Genomic DNA, 27,593 nt, shown 5'->3' on the forward strand with positions numbered 1-27,593 from the left:
CAATAACAATCTGGTACACATTTTCAGTATTATGACCAAGTCAGTGCTTTCCTCCCTACCCCTCTGTTCATGCAAAGATGGTTATAGGTTATATCATTTCTATTCTGGAAGATGATGGTCAGATGACTTGGGATGACACTTCTAAAATGCATTTTAATGCACCCAAGGCAGTAGATGGCAACAATAGAATGCAGTTTGATTAGAAACTCTCTTTAGAAGTGTTATACTCCTTAATGTCCCAGTGTGTTTTACTTTAGCATAAGACACCATTTTATTTGGGCACTCTTAAACCATTAGCCATGGATGTGCAGCTAGGCACAGGTGTTTGTGTGTGGTGGAGAGAGGGGGGGGGAGAAAGAGATTAAAATGCATTCAGCTGAGGATAAACTCTTTGTTCTCCAAGTCAGCATTTACCTCATGAGATGGAATTGAGGTTTCCTCGTTGCTCCTTTTGGCCTTCATATGATGAATTCAGTTACTTTCCCCAGCATTACTTAGATCCATTCAGGTATATAATGCAGCATGCGTGTAACTGCTTGGTACCTATTGATACTGGCTGACTCATTAGTAAAGGAGCAAAAATCCGAATCAACCCTCCTCTCCTTCCCAGACACTGTAGCTTCATCCGGGTTGTATCTTCCTATCAGTGGTTGAAACCTAAGACTGTTCAGCAAGCTGATCTACATCAGATAAAATGGCATTAGCTGTAGAAGGAGCAAAAGTTATAAATTGTTAACCCATCTATAAGGGGCTTCTAGAATTTTATTATGATGGAATACCACTTTCACTTATATGCTGTACTTTCACTCCTCCCATTAACAGTGATTACAAGGTTCCTGGGTTCATAAAACTGACCATAACTCTGGCACTTAATTCTAAATAGTATATAACGGATATAGGAGAAAAATATAGTATCCATGACATAAAATCCTAACACTAGGTCTACAAAATCTTGTTTTAGTTACACTGATGGGGAGTAATGGAAGGTTGTAACAAATCTGGAGGATGCCTGGTTGTGGGGAAAATAACTTTAATGAATCTGATACATGTGATAGAGGGGGGTGCAACTAGTGCTCTAATTTCTCTCAATTTATTCAACAGAGAGCCGTAGAAGTAATGTGCATTGTTCCAAAACGGTGCAATGACATGATGAATGTTGGTCGTTTACAAGGATTTGATGTAAGTTATTTTGGGTTTGTACTCTTTCTTTATGACAACTGTTTTTTAAGATCAAATGGGAGGTTTTCATGAACGTTCTTGGCTCTTTCAAATTTCAGATTTTCTTGTAAAATCGAATTAAAATTCCTTGTCCAGTTACATCCATACTCGGGAATGTGATGTTGACTGAAAATCAGAGCCTTAGGATAGAAATCGTCCTAGAAAGCATGATCCTTTTTTCTAAAGGCTGGGCCCAGAATGTATTATTTGTCCATTTTCCTTCACTCCATTCTCTCAGGGACCTGTTCTCATTTGTTCTATCATAGTAGTTTTAGGAATTGTTTGACCAGAGTATGTAAAAATAATGTTTCTAGGTTTAGACCACGTGCTCGGTAGATAAAGCTAGTGCAGATTATCCTTACACATGTGAAATTCAGTGAATGAGATAAGATGGGAACTTACTTTCTGAACATACATGTTGCAGACAGCTGAAGAGATTTATTGACAAATCTAGAATTCTGTGAAAAATAGTGTGATACAGATAATCCCCGAGTTATGAGCATTCACTTAACGCTTGTTCAAAGTTACGTGATGAGCGCCCCCTAGTGTTTATGAGCAAGTCCTGAAATTATGAATATTCTAGCACCACGGCAGTTGTTCGCCCTTAAGAGCGCCCACAGTGGCTCTGCAACATTCACCCTGGTTATTCCCTCCCTCCCCACCCCTGCTCCGGGCCTTCAATACTCACCCTGCAAAGATCAAGATCCTTCGCTTTCTTGGCTGCTCCAAGCCTTTGGTGTGTTTGCGGAGAATGGAGGCCTAAAGTAATGGAAGATGACACAAGATCAATGGGATGAGTTCTCACGCTACTGATCTTGCGTGATCTCATGGTACTTAGGCCTCTGTTCTATGCAACAGAGAATGGAACCGAAGCTGGGGGGACATTTCCACGTGCCTCCAGAGGCTGGATCGGGGCTCCAGAGGCCTTTTCCAGGCCACTGCAACCTGGATCTAAGGCCAGGGGATGCTTCCGCACACACACACACCCGTGGCCCAATCCGGGCTCTGGAGATGTTTTCCTGGCTGATGCCGCTCAGATCTGAGGCCGGGGGATGCTTATTTAGCCCTCCGGTGGCTCGTTTCCAGGTGGCAGTGGCCTGGAAAAGGACTCTGACGCCCAGACCGGGCCACGGGGGGCGCAGAAGCATTCCCCGGCCTCAGATCCAGATGGCAGCATCCTGGAAAATGCCTCTGGTGCCCAGATCGGGCCGCGGGGGGCTGCAGAACTGTTCCCCTGGTCTCAGATCCGGCAGGCAGCAGGAATTGCGGCAGAGAGGAGACAGATGTTTTCCAGGTGAGTCCGGCGCGGCAGGAAGGGAGGAGGAAGCATGAGGTATCTTAGTGGGTCGGGGAGGCCTTGAGGGACTGTTCCATCACTAGGCCCTCCATGGCCTTCCCCACCCTGATATACCTCATGTTCATTTAATGAGCCTTGTGCATTTTAACAAACAAGGGAGTGATCTCATTTGAGTTACGAGTGGAATGGGCAGACTCCGTTACACTCGTAACTTGAGGACTACCTGTATTATATAGAAAGAGCATTTCTGTTTCAGTGAAATTCTTTTCTTTTTGCATTTTTCTTCAGAGGTAATTCTTCTCATTTTACTCATAATTGGGGTGCTTTGGGAATAAATTAATGTATTCTTATTAATAAATGTAATAATACATTAATAAATTGGGAGGGATTGTACAAGCATGAAAGTGTGCTTGAACTGTAACTACTATTTTACATGAAACTAATAGTTTGGGTATTCAGCTAACAGCTATCTTTTTTAGTTGATGACTAAAAATTTTAATTACATTTATTTTGATCCCTGTTTTAAGGGTAAAATCGTTGCACAGGGTAAGCTGTTGCTGCAAGATACATTCATGGTTATGGACCAAGATACAGGGCTCTTGCCACGTTGCAAAGAAAGACGTGTCTTCCTCTTTGAGCAGATTGTGATATTCAGTGAGCCTCTCGATAAAAAGAAAGGCTTCTCCACACCAGGATTCTTATTTAAAAACAGTATCAAGGTATTTATGTTTGTATGTTTGTGTTTTGACAATTGTACAGATATACATAGAATTTTAATGATATTTTAATTCTATTTGATTCTCCTGTGACATTCATTTCTTGAGTTTGGAACAACCTCTAACTCAAAAAACCATAATCAGGGAGGTTAGTTGAAATATCTCTTAGCTCTGAATACTTTCCATTCAGCGTTCTTTCCTACTGATTTCCATCATTCTGACAATTACATCCAAAAAATATCTATCCTTTAATTTATGACTGGCATATTTCTTAGGAACCAGAAGCCACATTTGACTCATGAAATGCTTTGTCCCATTCTTACCCCACATCCTTCAACTGTGTAATAACGAGCTTCAGATTAAAAGGCTTGTGGTTTGCATTAGTTATGATGCACAAATAGCCCAATAAAAAAAAAAATCTAGTTGCCTTTTGAAAAAGCACTTTTGGGACAACCATGATCTGGATGATTGAGAATCTGCATAGACACCCAATTAAAAAAAGTTAAAGCCAGATTCACGTATTTGAGCTGATTCTGTTTGACTTCAGATTTAATAAAGGCTAGAGAAGTGGGCTTGTCTTGTATAGATTTCTGCAATTGGGAAATAATGTAGAATCAAAGACCAATTAGACAGAGTGAAGCAAAATATGCAGAAGAAAGCAACAGGGAAATCCAAAATAGCTCCCACATCTCTGTGTTCATTGAACTTATACAGAAGAGCTGAAACGTGCCAAATTAGCTGTTCAAATTAAATCCCTAATAGTCCAGTATTTTTGGCCTTAGAGTAAAATTTGAGTTTTGTATTCTCGATGGCCCTTCTACTGAATGGTTTCCTTAGTTTTTGAGTTCTCACTCCCCAATTATAAAACAGTATTAGATTTTCTTCTCAGTAATACAATTTGGAGTAGCATTTTACTCAAAGTATCCAACGGAATGAGTATGTTACAGATCCATCGTCTAGGGCAGTGTTTCCCAAACTTGACAATTTTAAGGCATGTGGACTTCAACTCCCAGAATTCCACAGCCAGCGTTGCTGGCTGTGGAATTCTGGGAGTTGAAGTCCTCATGCCTTAAAATTGTCAAGTTTGGGAAACACTGGTCTAGGGAGCTACATTTGGTGGACTCTAAGTTGTGGCACTTTTCTCTGAGGCCTCTGTATTGTGAAATCTTCTCCCCCAAGAGATGAGCTAAGTCTCATCACTTCTGAGCTTTTTAAGGTATCTCAAGATCTGGTTAGATCTAGTAGGCCTTGGGGGCAGGTGAACTAGGGGGCAGGTGAACTTGTGAGATGGCTCCATTCTTAATAACATCGCTCTGTCTATTTTTCTCTTTTCCTGTTTTAGTCCTGACTTTATACTTTTAATGCGCCTTTAATCATTATTATATAATTATTTTAGGTAGTGATTGTTTTATTTTACTGTTTTATTGGATTGTTGTCTGTCACCCAGAGGCACTTTCTGTGAGATAGGAAGTGTGATTAATAAATAATAAATAAGTAATATCCACCCTTTCCTGAGAAAGACAAAAGAAGCATTTATGTGTTAAAATCACCAGCTGACGAGGAGGGCTCCCCTCTAGGCAAAGTAAGGAGACATTCCAGCTTAGCATCTGTTTAGGGCCTATATTTGCCGTTTCCCAAGGGAAGGCAGAACATCTGCTGAAATTCTTGTAATTAAGGTGATCAGCAATAAATTATCTATTGGCTGATTTGTTGAGAAGGTCAGAATTTCTTATCACTCTGTAGATTGCAACCTTTTTGATCTTTAACGAGAATTAGAATCTGAATTATCTAAATTAAAACTTTACCCTCTCTAAAACTGATTTTTTATTTTACCACAGATTGGCTGGTTTGTTGCAATTGGAATGTAGCTTGAGTGTGGTTATTTATAATAGCTGATATAATTTTGCCTTACTTTGTAACTTTGTTCTGAGTTACTAATACTTGTTCTGAAATTAACTAAGATGAGTATTTTCCTGAATTGTGGTTTACGTTTACAAGTGAGTAGCACTTAACCCACAGCAGTGCTCTGCAGATTACCTACAGAGTTCCTTTTCTCAAAGTTTAATATATATAAAATGACTCCCAATCATAACTTGCAATTTATTTGGTGTCAAAATGCAAAACTCCTCTTTTGTGCCTGCTCCCTTTCCTTGGGCAAGATGCAAATTAGAATAGTTTAAAGATTTGTTAAATTTAGTTAACAAACAACCAAGCAGCGAAGCTTTGGTTAAACTGGGAAGGGATTGGGCTGATATGTTTTTCAATTTTGTACCATGTAAATTTTTCCTATGACCTGTTTTATTGTATTGTTGAAAATAAAAGAGAAGAATTAATTTATTTTTTCCCAAAAATATAAAATTATTGCTGTGCTGTCAAAGTTATTGTATTCAGTATTTGACAGGTAAGTAATTTATACTTGCAAGTGACTTGTCTGTGCAGGCAGACAGATATTATTTGTTAATTATGCTATTGCAACCGTGCATCTTTTTCTTCAGTCAGGTATATAAAGATCTGCAGTCACTAGTGATCAGTATAACTAGTGCTGTTAGCCTATATATTTAACCAAAACTAATAACACGAGGGTGAAAATCACTCTAAACTTCCTGCTTTCTTTCTAAATAAAGGTGAGTTGCCTTTGCTTGGAAGAAAATGTAGACAACGATCCATGTAAATTTGCACTAACGTCAAGAGCAGGTGATGTCATGGAGACTTTTGTTTTGCATTCCACCAATCCAGGAGTACGTCAAATGTGGATCCATGAAATCAACCAAATCTTGGAAAACCAGCGTAATTTTCTAAATGGTAAACCTTTTAATGTTTCACTGACGTTTTTTGTTTCCAAACATTTGATGATCCAACTAAGTGGTAATGAATTAATCATAATTTAATCATTTTAGTGAGCACGTGATCAGCCTATAGTTCCCTGGTGTTTTCCCATTTGCCGGATCTTTTTGAATCAGATATGTTCTGCCAGTTATTAACCAATCACTAATGTGTCCTTTATGCAATACATCAACTTCTTTAGTTATATATAATTGAATATGAGCTAGCCAGACATTTGAGCCAAAAGCCAACTGCATATTTTTAGAAAATGTCCAATTTTTAATCCTTTTCGCTCATTTTTTAACCATTTCTGCTATAATTATTAGTTCTTCAATTTCATTTTTTTAATCCAGCCAGCGTTTTTATTATAGATTTATTGAATTTCTCATAGATCTGCCCAAACTTGAACTGGTTTTTTGGGGGGGGGGGTGGTTTCCCATTTTCAGAATTTCTATTACAATTTGGCTTTAGTAGAATCACCTTCGATCTGATTGAAATAGTTAATTTTGCTTAAATTGGGTGCCTCATGGGGTTAATTTTGCCAGCTCCTGCTATTATTTGTTGCTTTATGATTTCTAATGCTTTTTCAATTGTTCTGCCAATGTTTTTTATTAGGCTTGTCTTGATTCTTACATAATTTTTGCTCTTTTGTGTTCTTCAGATTACTTGCATCTGATCTTAATTTCTTTATCTTGGCCTCGAGTCTGATTTTCCACTTTGGGAATGAATATGATTTTGTTTTGGGGTTCTCTAATTTGAGTACCCAGTTCTCCTGTAACCTCCACTTCTGAACTGGAGGCAGGCTGATTGTCTCTTCGACAGATGTTATTTTCATCTTTGCAAGCACCTCATTAACCTCCTTCATTAGAGGTGCCAGGTCTTTTGGGGACACTGCTTTAAATGCTGGCAATCTTGTCTGCTGTTGTCAAATGAGATTGCAGGTCATTAAGCAAAGGGTCTCCTTGCAACTTTCTGCTGGCTTCCAGCAACCAATTTCAAGGGGGAAGTCAGCAGGAAGTTGCCAATCCCAGGGGACTCACAACAAGCCAGCAGGCAGGTAAATGGTGGCTGACAGGCGGGGGAGGTTGTGTGAGTAGTCAGCATAGCATGAATGTGAAGATCAGGGGATAGATGCTGCCAGATGGGGTGAGGGCACACAGGGAAGTGCAGGTGACCAGTATAAGTGCAGCAGCATAGGGGGTTGGCTGTCCCAGGCAGGGGAGGGTGTGTGGGTGACCAGTGCAATGCCAGGGCAAGCATGGCAGGCTGTGGGTGGCTGCTGCCTGGTGGAGAGCTATCCCGGAGCAACTTGCAACCTTCCCTTCTGGCTTTCCCATTTACTTTGTTTTGAGAAGACAGCAGGAAGGTTGCAAATGGTGATCATGCGACCACAGAACACTGCAGCCAACGTAAATGTATGTTGTTGTTTTATCATTATATCATTTCGTAGTAACAACTATCAAGGTGTAGGTGAGGTAATAGAGAGGAACATAATGTTTTATACAGTGCAGGCTTTAGTCTTTAGTTAATTATATATTTTTCATGACTATATTTTTATTCTTTTGACTTGCGTGGTAAGGCATTTGTATGTATAAAAACATGTTGCATTGGAAGTCAGACAAGAATGTTGTTCATCATTTTTCTTTCTGTTCTTTTGCTTGCTAGTGGGCTATTTCTCCATCAAAAGAAGGGTATAAAAACTGTTTCACAGATGATGTAAGCCTTGCCAATCAAAACCACTGCTTATTGTCAACCAGCCAAATTTAGTTTGCAGTAGGAAAGACTGCTTTACATCAGCTTTCATTTTTATGTGATTCTTTTTTTCTTATTGCAGCCTTGACATCACCTATTGAGTACCAGAGGAACCATAGTGGTCCTGGAGGCAGCAGCACTAGCAACAACAGTGGCCCTAGCACCTGCACTGGAATCCCCAGCTCCAGCCGTAGCAGGCCTTCCCGGATCCCGCAGCCGGTCCGACACCACTCCCCAGTCCTGGTCTCCTCTGCCACTTCAGTCCAAGCAGAGGCAGACAAGATGTCAGGTATGTCCATTCACAATTCCTCCCTGCCTCCCCACACCACCACTCTAGAGGCTGGCTTTAGCCAGGCAGGCAGGCATCCATCCAGTATACAGCAGAATGGTCCAGAAACAGAGAAGATCCCCAAGATGAAAGCAGTGGAAAGCCCCCGGAAGACATCGGGAAGTCCTTGTGGCTCGGCAGATTCAGATCAAAGGGAATGCCGTGGGAATTCAGAGGAGAACCGTTCAAGGAGCAACGTAGGATCGCTGACACTGGGAAAATCAAGACCAGGAGCCATCTCTCCAATAAACTCTCCTTCTACAATGACTTTCCCATCTCCTTTTGGAAAGGAAACTTTTACACCCAGCAGTCCCCTGCAGAAGGGCTCCTTTTGGAGCTCCATCCCAGCATCCCCCGTCAGCCGCCCAGGCTCCTTCACTTTCCCTGGGGACAGTGACTCCCTCCAGCGCCAGGTCCACCGCCATTCTTCACACAGCAAGGACACAGACCGCATGAGCACTTGTTCCTCGACCAGCGAGCAATCAGTACACTCCACCCAGAGTAACGGGGTAAGAGCCGGAGCACTTCTATCCTGCGAGCTCTTCTAAAAATCTTCCCATCTCCCCTTCTTGTGCGTGACCATCATATCTCCATACTAACTTCTGGCTCTCCAGCGCTGTATCACTGCTCTGCAATAATAATCAGTTATGCTCCAACTTTTTCTATCCAAATTTTGGTAGAAACGTTATCTGTGTGTGTATACAGAAGACACAGGCTTGCAGTATGTATACAGATACACAGAAAAAACTTTCTAACTCTTCATTCTGCTGAAAAAAAAAAAGATCTGCTAGCCTGGTTTCTACTAACTTTGCTCTTCGCTTTCTTTCGTCTAACACGAAGGCACAAATTTAATATGCTGTGCACAGCCACCATGGTGGAGCTCAATTCATGCAACTTCTATATTTCCATGGCAGACTTGTTCAGGGTTTCCTCTTCCTCCTCTGTTCAGATACAAGCACAACAGTTATTCTTTCAGTGTCGATGAAAAGTTGGAAGAACTTTTGAAGAACTCAGCATATTGCTGATCCAGATTCCAGCCCGTTCTGTTTCCAACAGCAGCCTGCGAGATGTATCTGGGAAGCTCACAAACAGGGCTTGAATTCAACCCTGTTGTTTCTGTTATCTGGCATTCTGAGGAACACAGAGGTTTTCTTTAACTGCCACTCTGAGTTCTTTTTTATTTCAATTGAATTGCAACATTCTGTTAACTTTAAAAGTTCAGTTAACGTTTTGCTATCTTTAAAATGGGGCAAAGAATCTTCCATTCTTTTAAAAAAAAAAAAAGGTCCTAAGTGCTGTCAAATGCACAAATATCCATAACCAGTCTATATATTTTTAGCTGCATCACTTATCTAAAGTGTTTAAAAAGCTACCGATATATAGTAGAATAATTTCAGATTCAGTTTGTAGCCGCTCCACTATTTGGTTTGCAAGGGAATGGCATGGTGGTCTGCCAACAAAATCTACAGCTTGTTTTGGACTTCTGTTCGAATATATAACATGTCATTCAAAGGAGACCTGAGCATTAAAAAAAAAAAAAAAAAACACTGCTCAAGGGGAATGTGATGGGTACATATCAACTCTTGTCCTTTCCCTGGTTCAGTGTACTGTACAATTTACAGCTCCTTTTACAGCTTCTGCACACCATTAGTTATATCTTACATGGCCTTCAGAAACGTTATTGCAAGCATGCACTACCCATTTTTTTTTAACAATGTAGCACTGTCCTGATTCTTCTTCTTTCACTTATTAGAGCGTAGCTTTAGGATCGAAACTTCTGCTTTGCATGTATCCTCTTGTTTCCAACTCCTATTGTTATTCTATTAATTTAATTGGACTGCAGAATGCTTTTTTAATTGTTTTCTTAGGAAAACATCAGCTTGGCAGCCAGTGTAAATAGGCTGTTAGGCTGTTGCAAGTAAAGTTAATGTGTATTATTAATGCAAAGAATCAAAGGGAAAGTATCAAAAAAATAACTGGGGAAATGTGATTTGAAGCAATTTTCCCATTTTATAAGAAAACCAGGGTTTTGGATTCAAAGACGTGCAGATATGTAGAGCAAATTACAGAATTTATATCTTAATGTTTAAAAGTAACAACAGTTATTAAGAGATTGCCTAGAAACAAAATGCTATTTACAATAAAGTATGCCTTTAGTTCTTGGTAGAAGACTTTACATTTGTTACACAAGCAACACTTGAGATAAAAAAAAAACTAGTCACTTTTCCTTATTAGTAGTTTCCCTTGTTTAAATTTTTTTCACAGGACATCTGTTCTGATAAAGAAGCAACATCCTTCTTCCAGGTCAGTGGATGGCAACATCCAATCTGCAAATCACTTTTTGCAGGACTTGTGGATCTAATTAAATTAGCCTAACATTTAATCTTGAACAGTCAAAATGCCTGAGTACATAGGTTGAGCATGGAAAGTCATTGGCAAGAACAATGCCAATTGCAGGAAATTATGCTGTAAGTTTCTAAGATCCAAGAATGTTACAAGGCTTAAAAAGCTGTATGTGGACTTAATTAAATAGTTCTGATCTAAGGTCCTAGCTTCTTAAATGACTCCAGTTTCCTAAAAAAAAAAAATTCTAGCTTTTTAATGCTTGGATCTTGATTTTTTGTTTTTTAGCCATAGTTATAGCTGAAAGGTCTTTCAGCTGTTGTAGCTGAAAGAAAAAGGGTTAATTTTATGTCCGTTTACTAGAAAGCATCTTAAATCCTATTTAAGATACAGCCTAATAAGTAACCAGTTCTTTGTTTTGAACACAATGAAAAGGTATGTAATCAGAATTGCAGAATCAGAATCAGTGTATAAGGAAGAAGTGAGTTGGGTTGATACTCATTTCCAATTTCTGAGGATATTTAGATATTTTTTTAAAACTCTGAAACATCCTACTCTTGATACTTTAGTAATACTAAAAGTTTTCATTGTCTCCAAAGGAAAAACTTTTGATTTTTTTAATGTGTGAAGGCTTGCCTTTTGCAAAAGCAAGTGCTCAGGTTTCCCAGAATAACCATTCAGATAATTTCTATAGACATGAGGTCATTGCTGAATATAACATATAATCTTAATTAAATGACGCTAGGTATATATGAGGTTGTCTCAAACTGAATGAGATCATGTGTTGGTTTAGCAAGTCAGCAAATCAAACTGACAGTGGCTCTTCATGGTTTCAAATAAAAATATTTTCTGATTTTATCTGAAAATGTCCAGGACTACACTTGAGAATTTTTGCATTCAAAAAGATGCACTTTCCTCTCTCCAACTATAAATGATCACTTCAGATATGACTGTTCAAATACATCTACATAGATGTACTATATAACCAAACAGTCTTACATTATCATATCTAACAATATATTATTATTGGAGACCCCCATTGCTCGAAGGCTGTGGATAAGAGTAATTTAATTTAAGACAATCTTCCGAAATGTATACAATATATAAGGTTTTGACCACGTATTCTGGAATGTCCTGCTGAACCACAAAAAACAGTTAAGAAGCCATTTGAGGCTTTGGTGGCACAGTGGTTAGAATGTAGTATTACAGGCTAACTCTGCATTCCCTCTGCCAGCAGTTCGATCCTGACTGGCTCAAAGTTGACTCAGCCTTCCATTCTTCCGAGGTCAGTAAAATGAGGACCCACATTATTGGGGTCAGTATGCTGACTCTGTAAACCGCTTAGAGAGGACTGTAAAGCACTGTGAAACAGTATATAAGTCTCAGTGCTATTGTTGTTTAGGCCCTGGCATTGGCTCCAGCCTTTCCAGTGTGTTGCTTTGCAGAAGATAGATTATAATTCCCACTTTCCCAGGGCATTATTCTAAAAATTTGGAGAAGTGCAGTACGTTGGGGAAAGTTACATCACACTATTAAAAGGGAACTTAATCCACCCTTAGGAAACCCAGGAAATCATCTGCCTACTTTATCATTTTATTCAGCCATTTAGAGTCCTATCTGATACAGCAATTAGCCTGGAATCCGAGGCTCCTGTATACTACTAGGAGGAAGTACAGTGAATCACTTCTACTTCAATCATCTGTTTTCACTTTAACATGAAAACAAGAAATGCAAGCTTACTGTGCTGCAACTCCACAAGGAAGTTAATTATTATACTAACAGAAAAATAATATAATTGCCCTTAGTAATAGAAAATTAGAATATTGTCTTCATACTGATAAATCTTGTTGCCAAAGTACTTAGATAACAGCACTCAATTTCATTATTTAACATCCCACTGTCATGTAGCTGCTTAAAAGGTAGCAGCCTTTTAGTCTGTCATACTGTTTTCTATTTGTGTGCATTATCAACTTTTTCCTCCTTTTTCTTCTCTCTTTCTCTCTCTACCTAATTGGTTCTTCTATAGAGTGAAAGTAGCAGCAGTAGCAATATCTCCACCATGCTGGTGACACACGATTATACGGCAGTGAAGGAGGATGAGATTAATGTCTACCAAGGAGAAGTCGTGCAAATTTTAGCCAGCAACCAACAGAACATGTTTTTGGTGTTCCGAGCCGCCACTGACCAGTGTCCTGCAGCCGAGGGCTGGATCCCCGGCTATGTCCTGGGACACACCAGTGCAGTCACTATTGATAACTCTGATGGAACAATGAAGTAGGTGTAATGCATGCTTCGTTGATGACTTTGTTAGTTTGCAATAGCAACGGAGTCCTGTAGTAGCTTAGTGATATAAACTTTCCTAGGCGGGATCCAGGTCTCTGATATATAAAATGGGCTCCTATTTATTTTTACAATACAAATAAAAACTACAAAATAAGTATTTTAATAAAATAAATATTTTACTTACAAAGGCTGATTTAATGACGGATAATATTTAACATTCTTTCTCTGAAGTCATGATAAAACATACATTGTTCTCAAGATATTTCTTGTCCTATCCACTGTGAATCAGCTAGGGGTCAAAAGTTATAACATTTTGGAAAACTCCAATTGAAAGCTTCAGTGGCTGCTGAGATTAACTATTTTCTTTCTTTCTTTCTTTCTTTCTTTCTTTCTTTCTTTCTTTTTTCTATATCTATCTATCTATCCTTTATTATTTTTTACAAATAACTCAAGGCATTGAACGTATCCAACACCTTCTCTCCTCTTGTTTTCTCCACAATAAGAACCCTGTGCATGAGTTGGACTGAGAGAGAGTGACTGACCCAAGATCACCCACTGGCTTTCATGGCTAAGATGGGACTTGAACATACAGCATCTTGCTTTCTAGCCTGGTGCCTAAACCTTTGGACCAAACTAGCTCTCTGAGCATGTTTTATAATCTCTAATTTGTTACCACCAAGTAACATCTCTTTTACCTCCAAATTGCTGGATATGGTTAACATATCTCAAAAATCTATGCCCATCGTAATATAGTCAGGGACACTGTATCCCTTAGCTACCTCACAAATCGTCAAAAAAACCAAAAGCGTAGCTGCAGTTTACTAACTTGCAAACTGCCCTTATTTTACAATGATGTTAGAAATCATATATTTCATAAAGTGACAATTAGAAGTACCTCATAATCTCATTAAATCTTTCTCTTCTCACTGTCATTTGAAGTGGGCTTCTCTTTTCTTCCCAGGTTTCTTTTCCTCTAGGTTGATTTAAAACATTTTTTTTTCCCCAATCAAAGCCATCCATAGAAAGGTAATCACAATCTGTTATGTTCTGGTTTCAGGAAGTCGTCATCTTGGCACACAGCACTCCGCCTAAGGAAAAAATCTGAGAAAAAAGACAAAGACGGCAAAAGGGAAGGCAAATTAGAAAATGGTTACCGTAAATCGAGAGATGGACTCGCCAATAAGGTTTCCGTGAAGGTATTTCTTCCTGACATTACATTTGTAAATACTTATACTTGAAAAATGTTAAAAACTTTTAATTTATAAAACCTGGGATACATTTTGCCAATATTTCCTGGAAAAAAAATAGTAAAAGGATACAAATCCAGACTAACATTCCTTTATTGCACAATGAAAAAATTGATAATTCCATTCTCAACATACAAAAGGAAATCTCAGTTTCAACTGATTATCAAGAGCATTCATCGTGATAACAAAAAAAATAAAAATAAAAACAGGCACAGTTTTAATAATATAGCTAGGTTTGTAACTCATTTTATGAGGGATAGCTATATCCACCTGCATGAAAATCTTATAGGCTGGAGCAACTAAAATTATTATTGTGAGTACTGTACCATTGTGCTGTCTAAATTAATTTAGCATGAACTCTAAGATTAGTTAAATCTTTTTGATGTTTTGGGTATAATTCAATTCCCATATGGGGTAAAAGAAGCTGAGTCTCTTAAAGGTGTTCATTCTGACCGATTAGGTGTCTGAAGTGAGATTGGTAATATTGTAATACTGATCTGGTAAGCCACAATTAATCTTTTAAGAATTAATTAATTAAGAATTTATAACTTCAAATGTCATCTCTTGACTTTGATTCCATGAAAATTCCTCCACTTGTTTTTAATGTACAATTTAGTGAATTTGGGATGATTGGTGCCACATTCCTTCTCTGCTCTGGGGTTCATTTTTTATTTGTCTTTGTTTCTTCAAAATAATGTAATCCCAATAACCCAGGGACATCTCTAAAGTATTATCACTAACCTTTTTTTCTTTCCTTCTTTTTCTCTCCTAATTTTTTTTATATGTATCTAAATTAATGTGAGCATGTGAGATATGGGGAGATAGTCACTTTGTTAATATTTACTGAAATAAGCAATAACCTGTTTTAAAGAATTTATAGTGGTTTATAAACATAGTCCCTTAATATTGCATCATATCTGTGAAGTATCAATCTCTGCATTCAGTGATACTTAATATATATTAATAAACGGGCTTTAACACATTGTAACTCTCTGCCCACAGCAGTTCTGGAGGGCCGGTATAAAAAAGTTCCATGTGAGCTGAGCTGTGCCCTTATGGACAAGCGGGCATTGAAACTACAGCTCATATCCTGTTGTATTGCCCCCCTCTAAAGGGCTCACAGACTCAAAACAACTTACCTGATTAAATATATTGGAAACTCTGATCATTTTATGTAAAACTACTATTGTCAGATCAGTACGATTCAGTTTCTCTGAACATAGCTAAGATTTTTTACAGTCTCTGTAAAATTAGGCAGACTTTGGTCACCTACTGATTTCACCATTAAATGTAATACATTACTATGCCCTGGGTCTGTTCAGTTCTGTTCAGTTTTGCTTTATTTAAATTTTTAACTTTTTTGCTGGTCCATGATTGTATTAAAGATTGAATTGAATATTAATAAATCTGTTACTTTAATAGGTGAAGAATTTCCTAGGGCTAAAACTCCAGACTTTCTTTAGTTCGGTTTATTATATCCATACCACCCAAATCCCCGTCTTTCAGTTCCTCCGTTCCTCTAGAATATAAACTGAGAAAGTACCCAATCAAACATAATTTGTAAAAGGTTATCTTGCAACTGCACATATATTTGAGTTTGTAACGATACCTTGGAGAAATTTTCAGTTGGATTCATGATCAAATAGGATGTGTTAAGGATGTGTCCTCAGCTGTCTTGATACTCATGGCATAGATAGCATAATTTGAATAGCTAACCAAACATTAGTTCGTTAGGTTGAGGTGTTGTCAGACACAAGAAATCGGGAGTCAGGGTTGGATCCAAAATTAGTACAAGTTTATTCCATGTTTCCTTTAAACATGCATCTGAATTACTAATGGTCAAGGAAAATTGGTGGTACATAGGTTAACAGAAAGGCTCAGCCTACTATTTCCTGCATAAGTTTTGTTTTTGATTCTTGGCTTGCTATAATTTTAAACTTTTTTGTTCTTAAGGACGGACATTCTGTGAAAATTTCTGTAATGCTAATTCTATTCTTTTCCTTTTCAGCTTCTCAACCCCAACTATATTTATGATGGTAAGTTAAGATTTATAAAATTGTAGTTTCACGAGAAAAATATTTTTGAAATAGTCTTAGAAGTTACTATTAGAGGAAGAATTCATCACTAAAAGACTATAAAAATGTCATTGATATCTATTAAACCATCAGACAAGTAGCAAAGTGATATAACCCTTTTAAACTAGTTTATTTATTCTATTAAGGATGTGCAGATCACCCAAAATCTTCTCCATGTCATACACATGTATTCATTTAGTATGCAGCTTTGCATGTTGCATTTTTTTTAAAAAATCAATTATTTCAAATTAATTAACAAAAGAAAAAGAATACATGCAGAACTATTAACAAAAAAAAAAGAGAAGACAACAACCAAACTAGTTCTTATGCAAAAAGTCTACATTTCTTTGGTATGCAATTACTTAGTTCCCCAATATTTCAGGCTTTGCGGACCGGTGGGGGCAGAGGATGGTTTGCACAAGTGGCCGGCAAGGGCGTGCTCATGCACACAGTTCCATTTGTGCAAGAAGCATGCACGTATGCCTGCTACTTGCACAAATGGAACACATGCACACACACATGCTGCTCGTGCAAGTGAGGGTGTGCTTGCGTGTGCTCGCCGGTCATTTCCACAGCTCAGTTGCAAGCCCTGAATGGCCCACTAGTGGGCCATGACCCACAGGTTGGGTCATTAAGTAATTAAGTAATTACTTAATTAAGTAGTTAAGGCAGATAAAATTCTAATAAATAAATGAAAAATAAATAAACATGACCATGTGCCACTTTCCTAAATATATAACTTTTTGTACACATCTTTTTCATATATCTCTTGAAATGAGTATACCATATAAGAGTGTATATTAGCAACCACATAGATTATTTTTTCCATGATGATCTGTTTCTAACCTGGTCTTTCAGGTACTCTTATTACCTCTGTAACTAAGTCCATCCACCTTGGTACTGGTCATCCTTTTCTTCTTGTTGTTTCCACCTTTCCTGACATAACAGTTTTCTCCAGATTGGTATCCCTTCACATAAGCTGTTGAAAGTAGGATAATTTGAGCCTGGTCAATTGTGTCTCAAGCAAGAGCTCTGGATTCATTTGTTTTATGGTCCATTTCTTAGTTTTCTAGATTATCCATGGTATTCTCAATAATTCCCTATCTTACCCAAATTCAACAGTGCTAATACTCTTCCTAACCTGTTCTCCAAAGCCCAACTTTTGCTTCCATAGAGTGTCATAGAGAATGCCACTCCTTGCACAATTCTGGTCTTTATAGGTGTAGACACATCACAGCACATTAATCTTTTCCAAGCATTCACAGCTGCTCTACCAAGTGCTAGTCTGTAATATATTTCTTGACTGCTTGTTCCTTTACTATTGATGGTTGATTCTAAAAGGCAGAAATTATCCACATTAATATCTTCATTGTCAATGTTATATTTTCTATCCATATGGTTTCCTTGGTAAAAAGATAGGTGTGGTTTATCATTGCTTACTCCCAACCATATGAGCTGATGCCTTTTCCATTATTGTTAAAGTGACTGGCCTTTGCCATCTTCCAATCTTGCGGATGCCCAGTATAGAGGTCTTCTTGTTTTAGCTGGAAATTAGGATGATGTTAGGCAATCCTGCTGGAAAAATATATTCTCCAGGCATACATTTCTGTTATTCTTGGCTCACCCCTCCATGAACACCACCTCCAGGGGGAAGGGAAAATGGAATGGATTGCTTCAAGTAGGAGTTTGAGGAAAATATTTTAAAATGCTTCCGTATTTTTATCTGCATCAGAAAAATCTCTGTTATACTTCTACACCAGCAATATAGTCTCACTTCTTTATATGATATTCATGTATTGATGCATAAATTACCTTAAAGACTCTCAATCTAGTTTATTTAGTTTTGTTATGCTGCAGTTCTGTTTTATGGAGTCTTGCTTGTCAAGATTCAATACACATTTTGCTTCTTATTGTATCCTACTGTCCTATAATCACACTTACTTTCTTGCTTGAAAAAATATCAAAGGCAGGATAATATCGAAGCATATATCTTTTGGCCTCTTTGGATTTTATGCTCACACTTATATTTTTCCATTCAGAACTTCAGACTTCTACATTCCCCCTTTGCCCACACCCTGTTTAGAGAAATGCATTTCCAAGCCTAGGGACAATCTCAAATCACTGTACAGTCTTCCACCGGTATATTATTTCTTGGTGAGAAAAGTGTGCAACCTACTGCGAATTAAATATGTAAACTATGCAGTATTCTGGAGAAGAAAGCATACATGCATTCAAAGTGATGTGTATATTCAGTGATCGGTGAATAGAAAGGTGGGGTATAAATGTCTGTGTAAACACGTTGTTTAAAATCATATTTTGTTTCAGTTGTGATGCAGAGGTAATATGTGCATCATCTCAAAATTGTATGAATATAATGTTATCAACAAGACAGTGGCCTGTCTTCGTCTTTAACGGCAACTATTTCCTTTTTCACAGTTCCCCCAGAATTTGTAATACCATTAAGTGAGATGACGTGTGAGACAGGAGAGACTGTCATTCTTAAATGCAAGATCTGTGGTCGTCCAAAAGCTTCAATCACTTGGAAAGGTCCTGATCATAACATATTGAGCAATGACAGCCATTACAGCATCTCTTGCAGGTACTGGGCTTCTCTTCACCGCGACTTGTACCATATTGGAAGGAGATTGTTTCATAAACTGCTTGTAGGTCCAGTGAGTACCCAGACATTTGTCAATATCATGGGCTGTTCAAACCATTTTTTTATTACAAAGAAAAGAAGAATGTAAGTGACTTTCAGCCTCACTAAACAGACTAGTACGTTCACAGGAAGGCTACAATTAATTCTGTTGAGATTGGCTATAATAACACAGTCTTGTCTGATTGTGCTGTACCTCCTCTTCCTTCCTTTAGTTCAGTTTATTACATTATGCACCCTGTCCCTTCCTCAGTTATCCAGGGAACTTAAAGACTGCCAGGGACTCATCGAGGTTCCCAATCAAAAGGATAGCATGTCAGTTTTAGTTGTTTTCCCTCAGTCACCAAGTTGTTCAAAGGGAGGTTGGGCAACAGAGATCAAACTACACTGAAATAGTTATAGAGTATTAAGCAAATTGTTTATATTTTAGGGTCAGTGGCTTTCTTTTCTGTGAACTGGATTTTGCTTGGAAGAGAAAAATATAAATTTAAAAACTGTCTTAAAAGAGCCGAGTTTATCACATTTGTGACCTTTGATGAAACTGATTGATTTCAGTCAGCTTATACAGGTAGTCCTCTGTTTCCAGCCACTGGGACTGAAACTTCTCTCGCTAAGCAATGTGGTTGTTGAATAAGCCTTGCCTGAGCCTTTTAGCCACAGTAGGTAAATCACATGGTTGTTAAGCTAATCCAGCTTCCCCCATTGACTTGACTTATTGGAAGCTCCTCCAAGTAAGTTGCAAATTGTGATCACATGATCCTGGGATGCTGCAACCATCATATATTCATGCCTGTTGCCAAGCATCTGAATTTACATCATGTGACCATGGGGAGACTGCAGTGGTTGTAATTGCAAGGTCTGGTCATAATCCTTTTTAAGTGCTTTTGCAACTTAAGTCTTTAAACAAATGGTTATAACTCAAGGATTACTTGTATGCTGATGCAATCATATCTGCCTCTAAGCAGTTTATGGCTCCAAATGGTAATACTATTTAAAACAAAAACACAACAAGGCAACAAGATAACCTCAGAGCATTGTGAAAGAACCATATCCCATATTCACAGTTACCCCAAAGAGAGACAGAATAGTCCCTCAGACCCCAAAGGCCCATCGAAACAGCCCAGACTTAATAGGTATCGGAAAACTTGGACCCCTTTATTATCATCCATCTGATTGCGGATGAAGAGAAATTAGTTATGGATGTAACTTGCATTAACAGCCAGCAAATCTCAGAACCTCTGTGGATATAATAACTCATCTCTAGGTTTAGAGATGACGGGAGACACAAGGCAAAATGGTCTCAAAGTTATTTGTCTTTGAGCCTAAGATATTGTCTTCCTGGGAGAAGAATTTTCTAAGACTCATGTTTTCACATTTTACACAAATTTTGTTTTATCCTCACTATTTCTCCCTTTTCAGAAATGGATTCCTGCTGCCATGATGGCAGACGTTGTGTGATAGCCCTGCCCATCATCATTTGAAATGATCTCTTGACAAAATTCCAAATGACCCAATAGTTCAAAATAGTTGGAGCTGCATATATGGATTGGCCATTGTTGTTACCTTAGTGTCTTGCCATTTGGCTTTTATTTTGATGGAGCATTTGTTGAAGAATTGAATTAAGCAGGAACCCATGCTGACATATGTTCAGAAGCACATCATCCAAACATTATTAAAAGTATATTAAGTATTCAAGCAGTACCAGGCCCCATTCAAACAAACAAATAAAACCCTCAAACTTCCTCATAATATAGTTATCTTAGGTGTGGTGTATATAATCTTTGAGATGAAAAATAGATTTATTAAGAAGTAATTAGGATGGGTAAGATGCGGACAGAATCTAAATTCTCTCTAAGTTAACTTTGAAAGTGAGTGTGTATGTGTGTGTGTGTGTGTGTACGCACGTACATAGGCATGTACATTTGTTTTTTAAATATAAGAATTACTGGTCAGGTGAGAGACAGACACAGAAGCAATGTGTGAAAACCCTTTCCATCATTTTTGTCTCACTATTTGCCATAAGAGTCCAAAGACTCTCTGGGGCAAAAAGAGGATTCAGTCACCAGCAGTATTATATCACATGAAGAGTGGGTTGTATATTGTATACGATGAAAACTAAATAAAAAGGAAGTATTACATAGTTTAAAAAGTAAAAAGAATCTATTATACTGATGACAGCCAGGGTTGTCATGCATGAAATTGCAATCTGTTTCTTTGCTTTCTTACCAGTTGAAAGAGATTAGAATTAAAGGAGGGGAAATTTTACATTTGAAGTATTAACAGTATTAATAGACAGATGTAGGTAATGTCTCACCTGCTTACAGTTTATGATATTTTGCAGTGATTTAGGAGAAGCATATCTGAAAATCATTGGTGTGACCACAGAAGATGATGGTGTCTACACGTGTATAGCTGCAAATGATATGGGTTCAATTTCCACTAAGGCTAGTCTGCGAGTTTTAGGTAGGTTCGTATGTATGATATCATAATACGAGATAAAAATAACACGTTTTGTATATAACACTTAATGAAAGGGTGTTTTCTCCATTTTTAAGGTCCTGGAAGCGATGGAATCATGGTAATCTGGAAGGATAACTTTGATTCCTTGTATAGTGAAGTGGCTGAGCTTGGCAGGTAAGATCAACTAGTGCTTCCTACTATGAACCTCGAGTGTGTATATGGAAAGACAGGAGTGTATGTTTATGTATGTGCAGATGAACTTGCTTCACCCTAATTCACATTGATATGCAGGAATTAGATTCTTTGAGAGCCTGTTTACACTGTAAAATTGAACATTATGAGACATATCTGCTAATTTTAAACTAGTTAATGCAAATTGACTCAGATCCAATTCTTATATTTGTAGTGAAGTCTGTGCAGTAGTTTTCTCTACTAATCTGGCACAATAATGTTGTAATTCTGTCATTATGAGTCTCATTAGATTAATAAAATTTGCTGAGAATATTTGGATAGCACACATTCATATAATTTCATTCTGGTTTTTAATTGCTCTTACTTCTTAAGATAGACCATGCTTCAGTGAAAAGTCTGTGGAAGTCTCCCTAATTTACATACTTGATTTTTAAATGACAGCCAAGACCAAGGGGCGTTAGTATAATTAGCATTAATTTAGAATGTTACTGAAAAATCATTAAAAAAAATCATTTGTTTTAATTCGCATTTTTAAATATTTCTGGGGCTTTTAAAGACATGTCTTTCTTAATAGTACATGGCCAGGGTTATATATGTATGTATGTAGTGACATGAAAACTGACCTAGGTTGCAGGTATTCCTTGTTGACTTTGTTCTTCTCACTTTTTTTCCTTAGGGGCAGGTTTTCTGTCATTAAGAGATGTGATCAGAAAGGAACCAAGCGAGAAGTAGCCGCTAAATTCGTAAATAAGAAATTGATGAAACGAGATCAGGTCACCCGTGAACTTGGAATTATGCAGAATCTCCAACACCCTCAGCTTATTGGCCTTCTTGATACCTTTGAGACTTCCACCAGTTATATCTTGGTGTTAGAAATGTGTGTAATCTCTTAGTTACTTCGTTCAGCTATTTTGCTCTTTTCTAATATCTTTGATTAGTTTTAAAATTTAAACTAGTTTCATGTAATGAAATTGAAACTAGTTTCATGACAATCTGCGTGTACCACAACGAGTCCAAAACATAAACTGGACAGTGCCACATAAGCTCCCTATTTAGAAAGTCACAGTGAAATTTCTCTAAAGTTCAGTAATGATCCTGTGACATCATTTCTAAAATATAAATGACTCTCTTGCCCTTCTGAGTATTGAAACACTTTCCTTTTCAAGATCAAATCAAAGTAACCTGAACAAAACCTGTGTTTGCGCTAGCCTGCACAATAATCAAAGGACAATTAATGCCCAAATTCCTTCAGAATTCAAGGAATGAGGGAAGTCAATATTTTTACAATAATTGTTTATTTCAAACATTCTCTTTGTATAGTCATTGTGAGATTAGATAGACAGACAGACAGATTTCATTCAATAATATGGTCAGGGAATAGGATAAAGAAAAGAATGATGGCATTGAGAGGTAAGATAAGATGAGCACACTGATAAAGTGTCAAATTTTCTGGTCCATATTGTGGTCATAAGTTGGGACTACCTGTTGTAAACTAGATGTAGGCCCATATTTAAAAAAAACTCATGTCATTTCTGGTTTAATATTTCTAACTTCTTTTCTGTACTTTGGATAAACTGTGAGAGGTAATATTGGGGTATATATGTATACAACAAAATTGCTTTTTATTTATTGGAATCCTCACTGTTTAATAATGATTCCTTGTGATCACTTTGATATTGGAGATGCAGTTCAGAAGTCAGAACATGAACTAATACGGATTCCAATTTGTCCTATTATGCCATATTTGGGAACTGAAATCAAGAGGATAGTTACTTGTGTTAAACATGTGAATGTTCTTAGCTGTATCCATAGGTTTGGAAACTATCAAGGGATCCAGAATTTTGGATATGTCTAGTATAAGGGCTGGCTGCAAATTTATTATAATTTGTTATGTAGTACTGGAGGGGAAATGTATACTTAACTGGCAGCAGTGGATTGTTCTTTTGTGTTGCTTGTCACATTTGGATTAGTACCGCTTTATAAAACTCTAGTAAGACCACACCTGGAATACTGCAACCAATTTTAGTCACCATACTACAAAAAAGATGTTGACAGCTTGGAAAAAGTTCAGAGAAGAGCAACTAAAATGATCAAAGGACTGGAGACTAAAATATATGAAGAATAGCTGCAGAACTTGGGTTTGGTTAGTCTAAAGAAAAGAAGAAATAGGGGTGATATGATAGCAGTATTCCAATATTTGATGGGTTGTCACAAAGAAGAGGGTATCAAACTATTCTCCAAAGCACCAGAGAGCAGGACAAGAAACAATGGCTGGAAATTGATCAAAGAGAGAAGCAACCTGGAATTAAGGAGAAACTTCCTAACAGTGAGGACAATTAATCAGTGGAACAGCTTGCTTCAGAAATCGTGGGCGCTCCATCACTGGAGATTTTTAAGAAGAGACTAGACAGTCACTTGTTTGAAATGGTATAAGTTCTCCTGCTTGAGCAGGGGGCTGGAATAGAAGATCTCCAAGGTCCCTTCCAGCTCTAGTCTAGTCTAGTCAAGAGAGTTCTGACAAAGAGAAAAGGAAGACAATCTTTGAGCAATCCTAACAATTTTTTTCAGAATTCTTTTCTTTATAACATAACAAAGCCTTTGTTGCCCAGCATCATCAATTTTGTGGTTATATTGCATAATTAATACTTGTTAATTAATTTTATATAATATACAAAAATTATATAAAGAATTAATTTTATATAATAAAGTAAAAGTAAAAAGACTTATATATCCTACATGAGCTAGAAACACATTCTCAAATGATGACAAGTAATACATCAAAGGGGTTACTAAACTTCATTCTGAATTAGCAAAATTAATTTCTTAGTAATTGGACTAGAAGGTTCACTGTAGAAATGGTACTTTTTAGAAAATGATGCGTGTTAGTCTTTACTTATGAAATGCAGGCTGCTGACTTTATTTTTAACATGATGCTTATGCTTTCACAGGGCCAACCAGGGTCGCCTTCTTGATTACATTATACAATGGGGAAATCTCACTGAAGGAAAGATCAAGCTGTATCTGCGGGAGATTCTGGAAGCTGTACATTATCTTCACAATTGCAGAATAGTACACTTGGACCTAAAGGTGAAGTGGGCAACAGGTTTTTTTTCTCTTCCAAAGCCAAAGTGAACCATTGACATCAAAACATTTCTGGAGCATTTAAAATGTTTTTACTTGAGGGTATCTCATTATATGTTTAGAAACTAGCATTCAACAAGCATATTATTGCCATCCAACACAACTAAATCTTACAAGATGTAGACCATGTTCCCGATCAATTCTTATATAAAATTTAATGTTGCTTTTACTTTATTAAATGTATGTTGTGATCAGCAAATTGAAATGCTTTTCATCTAGTAAGCCTATACGTGTATATTTTTTCCTTTTAATAGCTGACCTCTTTAAAAATACTTATGATTGGTTAGTGGTTTTTTGTTTGTTTGTTTGTTTCAAAAAACAGAAGATGCAAAGATTATAAAGTAACTCTGTTAGAACTTGAGCTGGTATAACATAGCTGAGAATTTGTCTTCTCTTTCAGCCCGAAAACATTCTGGTGGATAAGAGTTTGGCCAAAGCAACAATCCGATTGGCTGACTTTGGAGATGCAGTTCAACTCAACACTACTTATTATATCCACCAGTTATTTGGGAACCCAGAATTTGCAGCTCCTGAAATTATCCTTGGAAATCCCGTCTCCCTGACCTCAGATGTGTGGAGCATTGGAGTGCTCACATATGTCCTCCTTAGTGGCGTGTCTCCTTTCTTGGATGAAAGTGTAGAGGAAACCTGCCTGAACATTTGTCGCTTAGACTTTAGCTTCCCAGATGACTACTTCAAAGGAGTAAGCCAGAAGGCCAAAGATTTTGTATGTTTCTTATTGCAGGATGACCCAGCCAAGCGTCCTTCTGCTGCACTGGCCCTCCAGGAGCAATGGCTGCAGCCAGGCAGTGCCAAAAGTGCTGACAGCATTGACATAGCCAGACTGACTTCATTCATTGAGCGGCGAAAACACCAGAACGATGTTCGACCCATTCGTAGCATTAAAAACTTTTTACAGAGCAGGCTCTTGCCAAAAGTTTAACCTATCTTTGATGTTCTCTCTCATTCTCTTTCACCTGTCAGTTAAACTGAGGATGAAGCTCTCCTGCCAATCAGCTGTTGACTTGAATTTGGGGTGAAGAAGATAAAAAAAACAACAACCAATCAGCTGCTAGCATGGTTCATCGTGTGAAAATGTATTCCAAGTAAATCTGCGCACGATTGTACTTGGGACTAGCAGTGTAAAACTATGTTGGGGTGGAGGACTACAACACTGTACTCTGCAAAAGGCAATGAAGAACATTATACTTACAACAGTATTTTATTCAGGTTTCTGCAAAAAAAAAAAAACACTTTTTTTTTAGAAAAAAGTCGAATGAGAATTAAAATTTTGCGAATGACCTTAACTAGAATTTTCAAGATTTTAGACAAAGGAACTCTGCCTATGATCAAAGCACTGGTGTTAAAAAGACAAAATATGGACACTGACACTTAAAAATGATTTAACGAAATGGCTGTCCATTTGGATGGTGCCCATTTTGGACCATCCAGTTTTTCTTTTCATTTTTGACTTGGACATAGAGCTTTCCAGTTGCCTCGCCTGTGTATACCTTGCATAGCAGGGCACTGAGATCAGGCTCTGCTTTTAAGTGCATCCAACCTCAAGATTTTTGCATACAGATAGAATGAACCATTTTGCTCTGATAAAATGTAGGCCTTACTTGTAAATAGACTATTACCTGCCTTCAATCTGTGTCTCTATTTTTTGCCCTCTTTTCCTTCCTCCTAAATGGTGGTATACCACTGTGCGGGTCTTTAGTTCAGGTCAGCTTTGGCTGGACCTATCAGAAAAGAACTCCTGAGTTTGGTAACAAATAGGCCAACCTCTACCATCAAGCAGGAAACAGCAGGAAGATAATACTGTAAATGCACTCACTTTGGGATTTTTTTTTTTTTAAATTTTATTTCATATCATGTGCAATGTTGTGGCTTTAACATTTTATGCAACTATTTATGAGACCTTCAGTTGTAACTGTAATAAATATATAGGAAAAAAAAAAGCACATTCATAGTATGGTGAGCTTTATGACTTTGTGCTTGGAAATTCCAGGGTCGGGGTGGGCGAAGGTTTATCAATATGTTGTAAACTAGTTGATGCTTATCTTAGAACTTTGTTAAAAGGTCAACCTGGTTTTAAAAGATTGTAAAATTATTTTCATCTCCTGAAAAACAAACTGGATTTTAAAAATGGGGAATGTTTTATTGAAGTTTGGTTTGGTTTGGTTGGTTGGTTGTTCAAAATGCCAAAGTATTATTTTCCCCTCAAAATTAATTTCTATTTTATAGAATGTTCAGATTTGTCTACTGCTTTTTCTACAATACTAAGCAAAGTTTGTGTTCTTCAAAGAAAATGCTATCAAGCAACCATGGACCAGAACCTGACATCAGATGGCAAGCTCTTTATTGAATTAAAAAAAAGATTAATAGGTGGAATATTGAGATATTAACGGTTTTCTGTGCATTAGACAAGGACATCCAGTCACATATATTTCTTGTGTGTAATGAGCCTTGGGGAAAAAAATAAGCCGGCATCCCATACAAAATAGTTATACGACCCATCTTAAAACTATCACCTGGTTATAATTTTAGTGTTTGTGGCTCCCATTGTAAACTATTTATTTTTCTTTTGTTTTTCTTTTACTTTTGTAAAACTGTACAGAAACTTTTAAAATAAGAATTGAAATCAAAACTGGATGGATGTACATTCATACCAACCATAACTTTTTTGCTTCAGAATTATTTTATTTCCTACCTTAGTTGAAGTTTCACTTTATTTTGCATGTATATTTTTTGTACAGTGATGTTGCGTGTTTACACAGTATGATGTGATGTATATATTTTATTTTGCCATTAGTTATTTTTTAAAAAAATTAAACATATTTAACAAATGTGCCTGATTTTTTATATATATATCAAAGAGTTGTAGAAAATCTGAAATATTTTAGACTTTTAGTTGACAAATTACAAGCAATGTAAATATCTTTGGTATAATACAAATATTAACTAACTTACACAGCTTTCCTAATTTCATCCACAATGTATACCCATTAAGAGGAAGCATTAGCTTAATATTCATTAGTCTCCTACTTGGCATCCGCTGT

At 37.3% G+C, this 27,593-nt stretch overlaps 1 protein-coding gene across 4 annotated transcripts in view; it reads left to right on the plus strand.

Moving 5' to 3' along the window:
* Positions 1 to 27,380, plus strand: part of LOC120314724 (triple functional domain protein) — a 166,192-nt gene extending 138,812 nt beyond the window's left edge. Inside the window, exons 44-57 of one of the 4 annotated variants that reach the window (XM_039358107.1) lie at positions 1,102 to 1,179; positions 3,043 to 3,234; positions 5,856 to 6,033; positions 7,889 to 8,643; positions 10,400 to 10,438; positions 12,504 to 12,751; positions 13,818 to 13,956; positions 16,016 to 16,043; positions 18,519 to 18,681; positions 21,080 to 21,201; positions 21,294 to 21,372; positions 22,067 to 22,267; positions 24,339 to 24,477; positions 24,932 to 27,380. In XM_039358107.1, the coding sequence (XP_039214041.1) occupies positions 1,102 to 1,179; positions 3,043 to 3,234; positions 5,856 to 6,033; positions 7,889 to 8,643; positions 10,400 to 10,438; positions 12,504 to 12,751; positions 13,818 to 13,956; positions 16,016 to 16,043; positions 18,519 to 18,681; positions 21,080 to 21,201; positions 21,294 to 21,372; positions 22,067 to 22,267; positions 24,339 to 24,477; positions 24,932 to 25,474 (2,904 nt within the window). In that variant the 3' untranslated portion in view covers positions 25,475 to 27,380. Of the gene's footprint in view, positions 1 to 1,101; positions 1,180 to 3,042; positions 3,235 to 5,855; positions 6,034 to 7,888; positions 8,644 to 10,399; positions 10,439 to 12,503; positions 12,752 to 13,817; positions 13,957 to 16,015; positions 16,044 to 18,518; positions 18,682 to 21,079; positions 21,202 to 21,293; positions 21,373 to 22,066; positions 22,268 to 24,338; positions 24,478 to 24,931 lie in introns of those variants that run through there. The other 3 variants (XM_039358108.1, XM_039358109.1, XM_039358110.1) reach the window with 3 other exon arrangements.
* The last annotated feature ends 213 nt before the right edge of the window (positions 27,381 to 27,593 follow it).

Source organism: Crotalus tigris, unplaced genomic scaffold (genome assembly GCF_016545835.1).
Source record: "Crotalus tigris isolate CLP2741 ecotype Arizona unplaced genomic scaffold, ASM1654583v1 scf7180000018998.211855, whole genome shotgun sequence".
Classification (NCBI taxonomy): Eukaryota; Metazoa; Chordata; class Lepidosauria; order Squamata; family Viperidae; genus Crotalus; species Crotalus tigris.